This window comes from Bicyclus anynana, chromosome 18 (assembly GCF_947172395.1).
Source record: "Bicyclus anynana chromosome 18, ilBicAnyn1.1, whole genome shotgun sequence".
NCBI classification, from domain to species: Eukaryota; Metazoa; Arthropoda; class Insecta; order Lepidoptera; family Nymphalidae; genus Bicyclus; species Bicyclus anynana.
This window is the reverse complement of record NC_069100.1, coordinates 11,303,679-11,320,387: the sequence shown is the minus strand read 5'-3', so window position 1 is coordinate 11,320,387 and position 16,709 is coordinate 11,303,679. Positions and strand designations below refer to the sequence as shown.

The window sequence follows — 16,709 nt, the reverse complement described above, 5'->3', positions numbered from 1 at the left end:
AGTTCGCTCTATCCCATGATGAGTGACTCTGAGCCTTCATATGAGGCTTTGAAGGTAAAAGTATAGCGCTAATAATTTTGCTTAGCGGTACAATGTCAATAGAAATCTACTAATAATATGATTTAACTTGCTTCGCTTCGCTATAACTTGCCTTTTTTTAAACATGATTACAGATAAGAGCAGTGCAATCTTCATCACCACCTTACATACTACATTTAAAATTTCTCCAGTTTTAGGGTAAACCTTTTGTGATGGCAACATTATCTAATGCACTTGACCGTGAAAAGTGGAATGCAATGATCACGCTCTAGCGTAGAGTAAAATAAACAAGATTAGAAAGCGACTTTCACAAACCAAAATCACGGTATTCTCAACCTTAATCCTCTTAATAATAAGAGTGCTAAGTAGTTTATTATTGGTAAGAGATAACATTGTCGAGCTATCAATCGTCAAACAAAGGAAGAGCTCTCTAAATAGTATAAAAAAGCTTTAGTTATTAAGCTTTGTTTACACTGGCAAGCTACTGGGTCAAGTAGCTGGATACGTGTTTTAGAACAGTTTACAGATAAACAAATACAGATTATTAAAGTAAACTCGTAAATATGTAAAATCTTGAATAAGTATGCCTTTTTAGTATAGTACAATACTAGCGCGAGTAGTTAATTGCGAATAAAAACCTATGTTATCAAAACAGAAAACAAAAACCTCCTTTATTCTTATGCGGGTTAGCGGTTAGTTGATGTTATATTTCTTAACAATCATTATCAAATCATACCAGCATCGATCACAGCTTAAATTGCACTGAAAGTCACAGAAGCAAAACAGCACCCATTATGCTATATTTTTTTAAAGAGAAACCTATTATTTTTTAAGCAAAACGCAGGATTTGCGTAAACCTCATAAACTTTGTACAAACAAATTAACCATTGTGCCAACAAGACACTCTTAGACAAGATCGTACTTTTTACTTGACCAAGTGCACTCTCCTTGTACGTGTGAACGCTACCTTGTAATATTATAATGGGCAGTAAAAGTATAAGGGATCAACTTCTATTGGAAAAGTAGTTCAGCATTTTTTATATTCGAAAGTTACGTTGTATTGCCCACAGCAACAGGCGGTTTTGAGTTTTTTATCTTTATCTATCTGTATCTATCATAAACTAATCACTTGCCGCCGCCCCCAACTATGCCTATAAATGTTTTTTTTTTCAGTTTAAAGATACGTTAGTTTTAATTATAACTTAAAGTAAGGTAATATGTTTATTATAAAAAAAACAAATAAAATATACTATAGACTGGCATAAAAAGTATAACTTTTAATTTATACTCAAGCTACGACATATTTTACAAAATGCGTGCAGCGATTTTTAAATAAACGAGTAACGAATTTGAAAACGCAATTTTTAACTGGTGTTGTATAAAGTGGGGTGTTATAAGTTTGACGGTATCAGTATGTGTGCCTGTGTGTTTGTATGTGACGTCGTAGCTTCATACGCATTGACCTATCATGATGATTGAGGTGGTTCTTAAGATCGAAATTCCAATCTGAAGATATCGTCATTTTCTATTATGAACTTGATATTATAAAGCTCAAGAGTTTGTTTGTTTGTTTGGTTGAACGCGTTAGATATCGTGGAAGGTTATATATTATCTAATCGATATATCTATCTAAGGCTATATATTATCCCCGGACTCTTACGGGAACGGGAACCATGCGGGTGAAACCGCGCGGCGTTAGCTAGTAAAATTATATAATTCTATAAGAAACGAGGCCAGACGTCCTAACTAGGCACTATTCCACCCAATTCCCGTAGTATAGGTAGTGGATTTTCATCCTCCTCCTAACAAGTTAGCCCGCTTCAATCTTAGATTGCACCATCACTTACCATCAGGTGATATTGTAGTCAAGGGCTAACTTGAAAAGAATGTTTTAAAATTATTAGAATAAACAATGACTGATGGAAAATGCTACGTAAAGCTTGGACTTTTTTTCAATTTCATAGAAAATGTGGTATGTAATATGTATGTTAATTATATTACGCATGCACGATATTTCATATTTCAACCACTCAAAAAGACTCTAAGGCGTACAACACACTGCGCGTGCCAGTCATGAGCATGTCGGTGACGCGAACGCACGAGATTTCAACCACCCAAAAAGACTAAGGCGTACAGCACACTGCGCGTGACAGTCATGAGCATGTCGGTGACGCGAACGCAAGAGATTTCAACCACCCAAAAAGACTAAGGCGTACAGCACACTGCGCGTGCCAGTCATGAGCATGTCAGTGACGCGAACGCACGAGATTTCAACCACCCAAAAAGACTAAGGCGTACATCACACTGCGCGTGACAGTCATGAGCCCAACGCTGCTAAAGAAGTTTTCAGGAAAAAAAAAACAAAAATGCAATTGTTTCATAACTATCAATTTACTATGTAATCTTCTTTGTCTTTGCCGAATCTGACCATAGATAATTGATTATGGTCCACTGCAGGTAATAAAATGTTAGAGCTATAACTCCAATTGCTATGTTGATCAGTGGGAAGTATATGGTGCCGTAGACCAAAGAAAATATGGGATACAGCCATACGCCATGTTGCATGTGAGTGTAAAATAATCTGAAATATAAAGAAATTATTAAAATATTATATAGCTTGTAAGAAATGTAAGGTTGTTGGTTAACCAAATAAATTAAAAAAATTAAAAAAAAAAAAAAAAAAGAAACGCATTAAAAAAAATAACTAAAACATATATAAGTAAGTACATAGCGTAGTAAACTTTTGAAACGACAGTTGACTATTTGTAAAGACTCTACCACCGGTTCTGCTGAAGAGCCGGCAATAAACTCTATTTAAAAAAAAAACATTTAAATTGGTTATAAATGTTTTTACGCCTAGGCGTAGCAAATGACTTCTGCTTGCTCATATAGCTCATAAAGTAAAATGAAAAAAACTTTTAATACCTTATGCAATGCACAAAAATACCGATAATGATATCCTACAATATACTCGTAGGATAGAAGATAAAAAAAAATCATCCTCACTTTGCATGTAGGTAAGGTACCCCAAATTTTTTTTTTTTCAAATTTCTTTTTACCACTTTACAGATGTAATTAATATACATACCCTTGCCAAATCTAATCTTTCTACTTTAAACAGGCTCTGAGTTATCGTTCTGACAACTTTATCTTTTTAATTAACAATGGAATTAGTATGCAATTTTCGATTTCCAATTACACTTTTCAAGTTGGTCGACTATTAATTACCCTCTCATTTTTTACAAATTGCTTATTAGCCGTTATAGTTTTTTCATTATATATCCTACTTTCTTAAATTTTTTTGCGTATCCATAAATAACCGTTTAGCCAGTAGACGGTGGGGACGCTTGACTCTAACAAAAATAAGCTCTTAAAAGCTTAATATTTTACAAACAGATCCTTAAATCGAAATACGATGGTAGAGGATACCTCATAACTTTTAAAGACCTATTCAACGATATCCCATACTATGATAGAAAGGAACGAAAAAAAAATCATCCCCACTTTTCATAGATCCTGAAATATGACCTTGTGAAAATAGCTAATTTTGGCACTGACTCCTCATAGCCCGATCCAGTGATTCGAACCTGGGACCTCATGTTCCGAAGGCACATAGGCTAATAACTAATATTTAACTATTTAAAGCCTCATTCACACGATAGTTAAAAAAAGCGATGCCTTAAAACCCAACGCTGGCAGGCGTAGCGTATTGTATGAATTTGAATTAAGATCTATTTCCAACGCCTAAAATTGAAAATGCAACACTGCTCGATTAAAAATCGTCGTGTTTTAAAAACACTGTCGTGTGAACATATACTTGGGAATGTATTTGGTGTATTTGAACACTTTTTTAACGTCCGTTAAAAATACTGTCGTGCGAATGAGGGTTTAATATCTATACTAATATCATAAAGAGTTTGGTTGTTTGTTTTAACGCGCTAATCTCAGGAACCATACCGCTAACTAGAATATTCCATTTAACGAGGAAGGCTATAGGGTATATATTATCCCCGTATACCTACGGGAACGGGAACCACGCAGGTGAAACCGCGCGTTGTCAGCTAGTATTTCATACTTACACTGCTAAGTACAACAGCAAATGAGTTAATATATGTAATATGTTCCGTCTGTGAGACCTAGGTTCGACTCTAGGCGTGAAGTATACCTCCCACAACACAACGAAAATGATAGCAGTGTGCATTATATGATTGGATGTTGTTGTCAGTGCTTTGTCGATAAACTCTGGGAAAATCAGGCTTCGGTCGTATAGGTACAGGCCCCAGAATATTGAGCATACAACCTGAAAAGAAAAATATTTTAGAAATTTATTTACACTAAAAACAGGTTTATGTATTCTTTTTTCAATTTTTTTTTCTGTTACCAAGGAACTAAACAAACAAAAAAAGCGAAAAGACAAATCCTACTAATATTATAAGCGCAAAAGTTTCAATGGATGTCTGTATGGATGTTTGTTACTCTTTAATACCGCAACTACTGAACTGAACCGAACCGATTTGACTGAAATTTGGATTGGATATAGATTTTATTCTGGATTAACACATAGGCTACTTTTCATCCCGGAAAGCCTATGGTTCCCGAATGATCCTTCAAAAAAATGTCGCAAAACTCAGGCTTTAGGGTCGACGATCTTGGCTTGTACCCACTGGATTAATAATTAAAGATGAATTAAAAATGTCGTAAGCGTTGTACCTATATATTTTTTTTTTAAATAAAGTAATGATTTCATTTTTAAAGTAGAATTATTAACACTTTTACATATAAGCTAATTGCCATATAGGTAGAGTAGGCCAGGTCGGATTATGGGCAATGCGTATTTCCTTTTGGCAGGGATATGGTTTTAAACGTCAGCTAAGTATACATTTTACGACAGGGCCGAATTACGGAGGTCTGGGGGCAGACGAAGTCGCAGATGCCTGCTAGTCTTTAATATGCTTTTAAACTTACTTTTTAAATACTAACCCAAGTTGAAGGCCACAGTATCGCAGAGAACAAGGTGTTTTTGAACCCTCTGAGGTGTTTGGGCAACTTGTACAGTTTATTCTCCGAGTTTGATATTACCAGATAGTCGCAAACAAGACCAGTACACGCATTGATTATTTGCAGGACCTGAAAGTAGAGAAAATTCAATATCAATATAAATCTATCTTCTATATCTATCTACCTATACCTATAATAAAACTGGTCAAATTCTATACATTTATTCGCAATTTGAGATTTTACTTAAACCATTTGTAACACCAAACGTTACCGTGGCATAACGGACGCCAGCGCCATCTAGAATCTATGCTTATAATACGAATCCTGTACATTTTATACATTCTGTACATTGAAGATATTTTGAAAATTTTTGTTGGGGGCATACTTCGATACTGAAGCTAAAAATATTATTTTTCGATTTTTTATGTCTGTCAAAAATATATACGGAGCTCTTTAACCGACGAACACGATTACAACTATGAAACATCGATACTATAGGGGATAGTTTTTATAATCGCATTAGATCGTTGATCATATACTTTGACAGAAAAGTAACGTCTAGCGAGGCAGGCCGTATATAATATAATTGGTCTAGGCATGTACCACTTCCATTTTAGACTGCATCGTCATTTAACATCAGGTGGCTGGTGGGAGGCTTCGGCCGTGGCTAATTGTCACCCTACAGGCAAAGACGTCCCGCCAAGCGATTTAACGTTCCGGTACGATGTCGTGTAGAAACCGAAAGGGGTGTAGATTTTCATCTTCCCCCTAACAAGTTAGCCAGTTTCCATCTTAGACTGCATCATCACTTACCATCAGGTGAGATTGCAGTCAAGGGTTAACTTGTAAAGAATAAAAAAAAATAAAGGTGAGATCGCAGTCAAGATGTGGCTTGACATTAAAAACCGAGGCATATATAGGTCGTTGACTATTAAAATGACTATATCTATAAGAAACTTTAAATGCGAAAGTCTGTCTGTCTGCCACCTTTTCACGGCTAAACGGCTGAACCGATTAAGATGAATTTTGGTGTAATGGTAAATGGGACCTTGGAGCAAAACATAGGGTACTGTTTGAACTGATTAAAATGAATAGAAGGGGGTGAAATACGGGTTGAAAATTCGTATGGAAAGTCCTTCAATTTTAGAGTTAAGTTCAAATTTTGTTCATCTATCTATACTTTTAATAAAACTGTAACCGGTCAAATTCTGTACATTGAAGATATTTTGATTGTTAGAGGGCATTATATAATCGATAGTGAAGCCAAAATTATTTTTTTTTCCATTTTCTTCTGTCCGTGATTTTTTTTGGCGAGCATCGTGCTGAAACTACTAGATGAATTCAAATGCACCTAAAAACGGTTTAAGACCATAATATGGAAAAGGTTATAGAATACTTTTTATTGCGAAAATTAAATAAGAAGGGAGTGAAATAGGGGTTGAAAATTTGTGTGGAAAGTCCCTAATTTTTTGAGTTACAGTTTTAAAATTTGTTCAGAAATCGTAAAAAAAATACGAAATATAATATGATTCAAGAATTTTTAAAATTCAACCCCTAAAGTGGTGAAATAGGGGTTGAAACTTTACAATTATTTCCACGCAGATAAAGTCGCGGGCGTTCACTAGTGTAAATATAATTAAAGCAATGACTAGAATAATTTAAGTGAAGTATCACGTCCTGAGGAAAATCTTAACGAAGGTTAGCATTTTATGCTTCGCTGGAAGCATAATAAAACATATTTCCATAACACTTGATATACTGTAGGTATTATTATTTAACTACCTTGTTGATCTTTTTGTATTGTTAGTAATTACGAGGGTCAGAGTTCGAGTCCCGTGTTAGGCGAACAAAAAGAGTTTTCTATTATATATGCTAATATAAAAGTCGTATTATAGTGTTCATGACTATATAAACGACAAAATAGCTTGGAAATGAAATGTAATGACTACTTAAAATATACCTATTGTTAAATTATAAAATTTAAATAAAATAAAATAAAAAACAAACATAGCGTTTGTTGTGGGCTCTTCTAGGATCAAGGCGCGTTTGGAACCGTTGTAACTTTAATTTTAAGTTTTCGACTAACTATTATCACCATTATCTTATAATATTAATACCTGACGTTTTGAAAGTACTTGTAAAGTAAGCCTAATTGAAATAAATAAATATTGACTATTAAGAAATTGTCATTTGCAGAAGAAGTTACAAAAGCCACCACCTTTATTAGAGATTTGATGATCTCTCTGGTACAGTAGGTACTCGAAATACTGTGGTTCTCAACAGAGATTATGTTTTGGGTTCGATTACCATCTAGGGTCAATTTGGTTTTTAATAATTTCTAAATCGATACTAATATTATAAACAGGTAAAGTTTATGAAGTTGTAGAAGGTGATCTACTAAACTAATTTTGAAAATTATTTTACTTATAGTAAGCCACGTCAAGTGTTGGAGTTGTGTGCATTTTAAGAAATTAAACATCACGTGTCTCCAACGGTGGAGGAAAACATCGTGAGGAGACCTGCGTATCAGAGAAATTTCTCAATTCTCTGCGTGTGTGAAGTCTGTCAATCCGCATTGGGACGCATTGGAGGAGACTCGAGCTCAGCAGTGAGCCGAATATGAGTTGATAATGATGATGATGATGAAGCCACGTTATTTGTGAGTATCATGAGACATATTTTATCCCCGTATTCCTACTGGAACAGAAACTACGCGGAAAAACCAATGGGCATCTGCTAGTATTTCCTAAATTGGCTTATATCTGGTTTGGTGGTACGAGTAGGCATCAGCCGTGGGTATAATATTAATAATTATATAACCATTGTTCTTGTTTTTGTTATAATTACATAAATGTAATAACAAAAACAAGTATATATAATGTAATAATTACTTTTGACGTCCGTGACGCAGTGTTATGCGCGGTGGATTTACAAAACGGAGGTCCTGGGTTCGACCCCCGACTGAGCTGGTTGAGATTTTCTTAATTGGGCCAAGTCTGGCTGGTGGGAGGCTTCGACCGTGGCTAGTTACCACCCTACCGGCAAAGTCGCCAAGCGATTTAGCGTTCCGGTACGATGTCGTGTAAAAACCGAAAGATGTGTGGATTTTCAACCTCCTCCTTACAAGTTAGCCGGCTACCATCTTGGACTGCATCATCGCTTACCACCAGGTGAGATTGTAGTCAAGGGCTAACTTGTAAAGAATAAAAAAAATGTAATACACAATACCTAATTATGAATGTCGATGTACTCGTAAATAATATTAACTCTTGGCTTGTATGGCTGTGACTTTGGATCAAGGGGTCCTGGTTTATTCTTTACAATTAGTTAGCTTGACTGCTATCTCACCAGATGGTAAGTGATGTTGCAATCTAGGATGGAAGCGGGCTAACTTGTTAGGGGGACGATGAAAATCCACACCCCTTTTGTTGTTTACAAGGCATCGTACCGGAACGCTAAATCGCTTGGCGGTATAAGAAGGTTTCGTTTTACTCATCATCATTAACAACTTTTATTTGACTCACTGTTGGCACGAGTCTCCTCTCAGATTGAGAGGGATTGAGAATTGACAGACTGCACATACGTTGAGAATTAAGAAAATTCTCAGGTATGCAGGTTTCCTCTTGATGTTGTTCCTTCGCCGTTTGAGACACGTGATATATTTTTAATGCACAACTGGAAAGTTAGTGGTGCATGCCCCGGACAGGATTCGAACCCACGCCCTCCGAATAGAAAGGCAGAGGTCATATTCACTGGGCTACTACTGCTCTCATCAATCATTAAATCACAAAGTAATTAAGTACTTTGTAAGGACCGTTAAATGATTTATTGTTTGTAAAATATTTTGACATTAATTGTTTAAAAATAACAAAGTAACTATTATTTACATTAATATCACTCCTCGTGCTATAATATTATTCTCGGAAAATCTTCGGAGAAGTAAGAATCTTTAGAGAGCATTGCCAAGAAGAGTCAGGGAGGGTTAATAAGTATACGAGCAATAAGTATAGGATTTAGCATCAAAATCATGGTGTCAGAAGGGATGGCTCATTTCTTGCGCAAAGGAACAGCCTGGCTGTCCAGCGCGGAAATGCAGCCATTCTTGACACCATTCCACGTGAGCATGATTTGTATAGTTATTAGGATAAATAACCTTAAATTAAGTACTACAATGGTACTGTACTACAATGGTACAATGGTACTTAACTTAAGCTAACTTATCCTAATAACTATACAAATCATACCCACATGGAAAATTGTGTCAAGAATACTTCGACCAACACTTTAAGAAGCTTTCGCTTAACTGCTGGATCGAGAGTCGGCTTTAGACTGCAGTTATTCTTGAGATACACTTGATTGGTTATTCTTGGTTAGTGAGGACAAACTTTTTACTGACATTATTAAAAATTAGAAAAAAGGGAAAAATAAATAAATGGGAGAAAAAGATATCTAATAATAGTTGAAAATATTGAAAAACTGAATTACACTCGGATGAAGTCGCGGGCGTCCGCTAGTAATATTATAAAGGCGAAAGTTTGTGTGTGCGTAAGTGTGTAAGTATGTTTGTTCCTCTTTTACGGTGCTACTGAAGCGATTTGGCGGAAATTTGGAATGAAAATAGATTTTACACTGGATTAACACATAGGCTACATTTTATCCCGGAAAAATCCGAGAGACCCGCGAAATTTGTAAAAAATCTGAATTTCACGCGATTTTCAGTTATGAAATAAAAACTTACAAAAGTCCAAACAGTGAAGTATCTCGGTTGCAGTTTTCCGAACGCTTTCAGCTGAGGGTCTTGCAGCACCTCGGGACTGAACCCTCGGTTCATGTACACTATGTTACCCACATGCATCGCTATAGTGAGCACGTGGCCTAACATGCGACAGTATGTTGTTTTATCCGCCATATCTCTGAAACTATAAATTCAAACTATCAGTACTGATTCATATACAGGATGCTCCGTGCTGCTGTGATCGATATTTTTCAACAAAAAATAATTCAAAATGTTCAAGGAATATGTGTTCTAAAAAAATGAATATTTTCGGAGAAAAAAAATTCAAAATAAAATTCAAAAAATTCAAATAAAATTCAAAATAAAATTCAAAAAATTCAAAAAAAATTTAAATTTGTAAATAGATCATAAAAGTCCCTTATACGAATTCTTATAATAATGACGTAATAAAATATTAGTTATGTAGTTCGATTCCCATCAGTCGATTAACCAAACTAATTAAAGTAGTTCGGTTATCATGCTTGGGATTACGAGGTCCAGAGTTCTAATCCTGGGTAGTCCTTTGTGATAATGAGGTTTATTCTTCTTATATTTTATGCAAATTATCACGAAAAATTCTGGTGTTTCCCCCCGTGTCTCGGAGATAAGATTAAGATATCGGTCATTGCCATTAACAATGCATATTCCGATCACCGTTGAGTACGAGTCTTCTCTGAGAATAAGAGGGGTTAAGCTATTTTCCACCAAGCTGGCCCTATGCGCATTGGCAGACTTAACACACGTAGAGAATCCTGATTTTTTTAGGTACGCTGGTTTTCTCATGATATTTCACAGGTGATATTTAATTCCTTAAAATGCACGTAACTGAAAAATTGGACCGGATTCGAACCTGCGCTCTCCGAATTAAAGGCAAAAGTCATATCTACCGGGCTATCACGGCTCATAATAAAATTATCATCAGCTGATAGTACCTAACTACCTAATAATAATAATTTAACATCACACTTAGACCGCCAACCCTTGTTGGGGCATCGAGCTGGGTCTAAGTTAATGATAATTCCTTACTACAAAGATTTAATACTATATATATGTTACGTGCCTACAAAATCATCACAAAAAGTGATCCGAATTTAGCTACTTCACTAATCATTTGCACCATTTTGTGGTCACTTTCCTATAATATATATGTATAGAGGTATAATTAGTTTTTACACTTCATAAACACACAAATCGACATTGTAAACAATATTTTGGTATTATTTGTTTCAATATCTGTCGTTGTTTACTATGCAACGAAATAAAATTAAGACAATTAGGTTCTTCGATTCGCATCCATTTTGACGCGCTAGTGACATATCTAATAGTAAAAAATCTTTGCTTTCTTAGGTATAATAGGATCGATAGATCAAACTTATGACCTATTTTACGCAAGCATAAAGACACGGAAATAAATACTACCATGAATCATATTAACACATGTTATTAGTAATTACACTAGACGATAGATAAAAGGGAGTCGAACTCACGACCTTCGATAAAATGTTGTTAATTATCTAAGTATATTTTTTATAGATAAACGATTGTGTAAACTACTGACATTTATTGTCGCGTGTCACAGTAGTAATTAAGAATAATTTATTACTAAATACCTTCTATTAGTACATCAATCATCGTTATCAACCCATAAACCGCTCACTGCTGAGCTCGAGTCTCCTCTCAGAATGACAGGGGTTAGGCCAATAGTTCACCACGCTGGCCCAATGCGGATTGGCAAACTTCACACACGCAGAGAATTAAGAAAAATCTCTGATATGCAGGTTTCCTCACGATGTTTTCCTTCACCGTTTGCGACACGTGATTTCTTAAAATGCACACAATCCTCGGACCGGATTCGAACCCACACCCTCCGGAATCGGAGACAGAGGCCATATCCACTGGGCTATCACGGCTCTCAATACAACAATACAATACATAAATTGAATTTCGGTGAAGGAAATACATCGTGAGGAAACCTGCATACCTGAGAATTTTCTTAATTCTCTACGTGTGTCAAGTCTGCCAATCCTCATTGGACTATTGGCCTAACCTTCTCAATCTGAGAGGAGACTCGAGCTCAGCAGTGAATCGAATATGGGTTGATAATGATGATGACATGTAAATTGGAAGTTGAAGTGTTTGACTGTGAATTTAAAAAAAAGTGCTTTTTCTCAAGTTCTTATACATAGTTATACCTCTAATTACAGTTATATGTACACGACACTAAAACTCAAACAAACTTTTTAAAATTTTTGTCTGTTTGTCAGACTAACTTAATAGTTCCACGGTTAAGCGGTCCAACTCAAACCCGAGTAGTCGTTGGTTCGATACCCGCCCGTTGGTCTATTGTCGTACCTGCGTGGTACCCTACACATTAGCACAGACTTTTCTTTTAGTTGGAGGGAAATTGGGCACATTTAAAAACGTACCTATTTTAGTAATAAACAAACGAAAATTAAATTCTTAATTATTTTAAAATCTAATAGGGTTAATTTGTGATAATAATTATATAGCATTTACCTTATTCACACTTTCACACTATAATTTAATAACTTTCGTTTGAGTTATTTTCTTCTCTAAGACATCTACTCTTCACTTACCACAACACATAACTGTCTTTAAACTAGCTTGTGAATATTGTGTAACGTAGACCAATATAACATGACCTGCAATACAAAGTAAAATCGACGTTAAGCTAACGCGTTAAGGATCATCTTAACATATCCTATGTCTATCTTCTGTTGGACAATATACAGACCGTTAGATACATAGCCGTTTAAAAATCAGCCTTAATATTTGTATATTAAAGCTGACTTTTGCTTAAGAGCTACTTAATTGAATATGTAGGTATATACTAAAGTAATGTAATTTCTAAATACAATCTTATGTCAAACCACACAAAGTTCATATTATTTTTCTGTATTGAGGTTAATTCTATATCCATTGTTAAATTAAAGCTTTATTGACGTATATTAAATAAATTAAATAAATAAAAAAAGCCTTTATTGCTGAGTTTGTTTACAGTGTTTACAATAAATTTAAAAATTTGCCAAATTAGTTATTAAATTTTTTAAATATAATACCTTTTTTTAAATACAATAACAATTACTATCGGCAAACGGTCGGTTATCTGCAGCTTGTCTTCCGACAAGGATCTCCTCTAAATATTTCCATTCTATTCTATTTCTTACTATACTACCTATATATTTCTTGCTATATATATATTGGCCCCGCTATGCTCCTAATATCATCTTCCCAATGTCTGTCTACGGTATATTATCCATTATTAAATGATATTTTAACATATAAAATAACTTGAGCAGAATACAAAAAACCAATACATATAAAATAGTAACTTATGGCAAATATGATGTATATAAAAAAGAATGAGTAGGTATTCAAAATATAATTAGTGTCAATCATAAAATTTCAAATTATAATTTATGTTTAATTTATAATGTTTTTACTAACTTCTGGCGCTGCGCTGATAGTTTAATAATTATATATTTTATACATACAAAGATTTTATACTATATATAAGTAGCAAATATAGTAAAAAATCGTTGGGTACATACAAATTGAATGTCAGTAATTTTGCTCATAATTGTATTTGTATATCTACCCAATCTTAATAAAATAACCGACGAAAGACAAAGAGAACGTTAACAATTTGACGTGTATATTTGTTTATGTATATGTATGAACATCATCATTTTTTTTTATTAGGGAGTTAATTTCTAATTAATTATTATAGGAACTAATTCGAATTAGGTCCCGTAAGACTAACAGTGGAATTCATAGACATTGTAGGGGCACCCCCAGGGGATCATTCACCCGCTGAGTGACAAATTCTCAAACGAATAGAGGTTAAATTCGAAACTCAGCGGTTAAATGCCCCTTAAAACGTCTATGAATTCCACTGTAAGAAAACAGGGGATGATTTCCTACTATTAGTGTAAAAACTTACTTTTATTAATTGATATCGATATATTTCGGACCCTTATTCCATGTACTATACGAAATTAATATTGTTTATATTAAATTAGATATGAGTCAACTAGGTATCCTATTGGCTACCATACTAGCAATAGGAGCATAGGCCAACAAACTAAGAATCTTTATAAAAAAAGGTATATTTTGCTTTCGTAGACTACCCTACGTTTACTTTTCGTAGTTTACCTAGTACACAAAAACCCCTACTTTATTTTGTCACAAAAATAAATAGCAAATTACCCGTCTATATTATTTGCTAACGTTACTCATACAGGCGTTTTTTTTTTTAATTTAACTTCGTAGAACAATTATCAAAATGTATGTTTTGACGGTCTCCGTGGCGCAGTGGTATGCGCGGTGGATTAACAAGACGGAGGTCCTGCGTTCGATCCCCGGCTGGGCCGATTGAGGGTTTCTTAATTTGTCGTTTAGTGTTCGGCTGTGGCTAGTTACCACCCTACCGGCAAAGATGTACCGCCATGAGATTTAACGTTCCGCTACGATGCCGAGTGGAAACCGAAAGGGATGTGGATTTTGATCCTCTTCCTAACAAGTTAGCCCGCATCCATCTTAGACTGCATCATCACTTACCATCAGGTGAGATTGTAGTCAAGGGCTAACTTGTAAAGAATGCAAAAAAAGTCACTTGTAACAGTTGACATGTTCATCAAGTCCTGATAAATTGTTAGGATGAAGTTCTAACTAGTCAATAAATAAATTTATGTTATCAATTAAAACAATAATAATTATTCAAAACTTCTCTCTCTCTCTCGCTCTCTCTCTCTCTCTCTTGCTCTCTCTCTCTCTCGCTCTCCCTCGATTCAGCCCAAATTACCAAAAGGTTGAAAGGATCATGAGGTGGTGTGTAGCCACTCACCATCCGATAAGCCCACATGCCTGCAGCGCTAATGGCTTGACGTACGCTAAAACTGATCACGTGTTGATCGCGATGCATGATGTCATGCACATCGATCGACACACGATCAGTTTTATCGGCTGTCAAACCGGCTGACATTATATTTGATAGATTGTAGACTGCAGGTAAAATAAACGGTTATTATTAACTCACCTAGGTAGGTATTAGCAATTATTATGTATGTTCATTGAAATGCATATCCATTGACCCTTTGCCCGTAAGTACGTAGTAGGTACCTACCAGGTATAGCATAACGCTATACAATATAACCGGTTCTGTAAAGGTTCTGTTTATTTATTCAACGACAATTTATCACCTACTACTACTACGTCACCTATAGTCTATATATTTATATATATATATTACTTACTTTCATTTCAGTCACTGCTGAGCTCGAGTCTCCTCTCAGAATGTTAAGGGTTAGGCCACCACGCTGGCCCAAAGCGGATTGGCATACTTCACAGACGCATCTCTGGTATGCAGGTTTCCTCACGATGTTTTTCCTTCACCGTTGAGACACGTGATATTTAATTTCTTAATACTATAATTAATAAATTAAGCATAAACCGGTACGTCTTTGCCGGTAGTGTGGTAAGTAGCCACGGCCGAAGCCTCCCACCCGCTAGACCTGGACCAATTAAGAAAACCTCAATCGGCCCAGCCGCGGGATCGAACCCAGAACAACCATCTTGCAAATCCACTACGCATAGGTACCACTATGGAGACCGTCAAGATACAAATTATAACTTTATGAAAACGAATTCAGCTTTGAGCAGAAGTAGGTATTCCTAGGTATGTAAATAAAAAAATCAGGAACACTCGTAATGGATTTTTCTCACAATTATATCGATTTAAGCCTTTTATCTATAACTATAATAAGCAAATCTACATACTGTTAGGTATATTAAAGTATTTAATTGTGTAATTAACAATAGATGCCCTTTTTGGTGTCGATAACACGATTAGTTTATTATAATTTACTAGCGCCCGCCCGCGACTTCGTCCGCGTGGATTTCAGTTTTCACAAATCCCGCGGGAACCATGGATTTTTCCAGGATAAAAAGAAGCCTATGTGTTAATCCAGAGTAAAATCTATTTCTATTCCAAATTTCAGCCAAATCTCTTCAGTAGCCGCAGCGTAAAAGAGGAACAACCATACTTACACACTTACACACAAACTTTCGCCTTTATAATATTAGTGTGAAGTGTGATGCTTGCGTATTATAAAATCATTTTAAATTTAACAATTACATATGTAGAACGTAGGTATTATTAAATTTGCCCATCGTCGTCCGTAGAAATCGTATTTTTAACCCTAAATCGCGATTTTTTCCTTCACCGTTTGAGACACGTGATATTTAATTTCTTAAAATGCACACAACTGAAAAGTTGGAGGTGCATGCCACGGACCGGATTCGAATCCACACCCTCCGGAATTTGAGGCAGAGGTCATCCACATACATATCACAGCTCTTATCGGATTTTTATGGGAATTTTATTTATTATTTATATTGTAGTAGTTATATATCTTTTTGATGGAATAATATCTATACCAATATATAAAGCTGAAGAGTTTGTTTGTTTGTTTGATTGATTGAACGCGCTAATCTCAGGAACTACTGGTCCGATTTGAAAAATTCTTTCAGTGTTAGATAGCCCATTTATAGAGGCTATAAGGCTATATATTATCCCCATATTCATACGGGAACGGAAACCACGCGGGTGAAACCGCGCGACGTCAGCTAGTTATACATATATACAAACACGTTTTTTTTAAAGTATTTTACTGTTGTATAATAATTTTACTGTTGTAATTAAGTATTATTTTAAAATGGAGTTTTTGTAACGTTTTTGTCAAAGTTTTTTACAATTTGCAGTCACGTTGTACCTATTTTTCAAAGTGGCGGTTATTATTTTTATTTTTAGCTTCCACAAATTCGAAACTAAAAATTGTAGTTAAATTTTAACCCGTTATTGCATGAATTATGAATT

At 35.2% G+C, this 16,709-nt stretch overlaps 1 protein-coding gene across 1 annotated transcript; it reads right to left on the bottom strand.

The window, feature by feature from the left end:
• Window positions 1-2,408: 2,408 nt before the first annotated feature.
• Window positions 2,409-12,469, bottom strand: LOC112050021 (androgen-dependent TFPI-regulating protein-like). The gene is made up of 5 exons (XM_024088140.2): window positions 12,329-12,469; window positions 9,776-9,956; window positions 5,020-5,166; window positions 4,119-4,339; window positions 2,409-2,620 (listed from the first exon to the last, which is right to left on the bottom strand). The coding sequence occupies exons 2-5, from the start codon at window positions 9,944-9,946 to the stop codon at window positions 2,434-2,436; spliced, it is 726 nt and encodes a 241-aa protein (XP_023943908.2). The 5' UTR covers window positions 9,947-9,956; window positions 12,329-12,469; the 3' UTR covers window positions 2,409-2,433.
• Between the last annotated feature and the right edge of the window lie 4,240 nt (window positions 12,470-16,709).

Excerpts from the sequence above, each read along its gene's own strand:
- LOC112050021 (XM_024088140.2), bottom strand. The coding sequence starts at position 9,946 with ATGGCGGATAAAACAACATACTGTCGCATGTTAGGCCACGTGCTCACT. Across the intron at positions 4,340-5,019 it reads TACTGTGGCCTTCAACTTGG|GTTGTATGCTCAATATTCTG; the intron begins GTTAGTATTTAA and ends TTTTCTTTTCAG. Across the intron at positions 2,621-4,118 it reads TTGCTGTTGTACTTAGCAGT|ATTATTTTACACTCACATGC; the intron begins GTAAGTATGAAA and ends TTTATATTTCAG.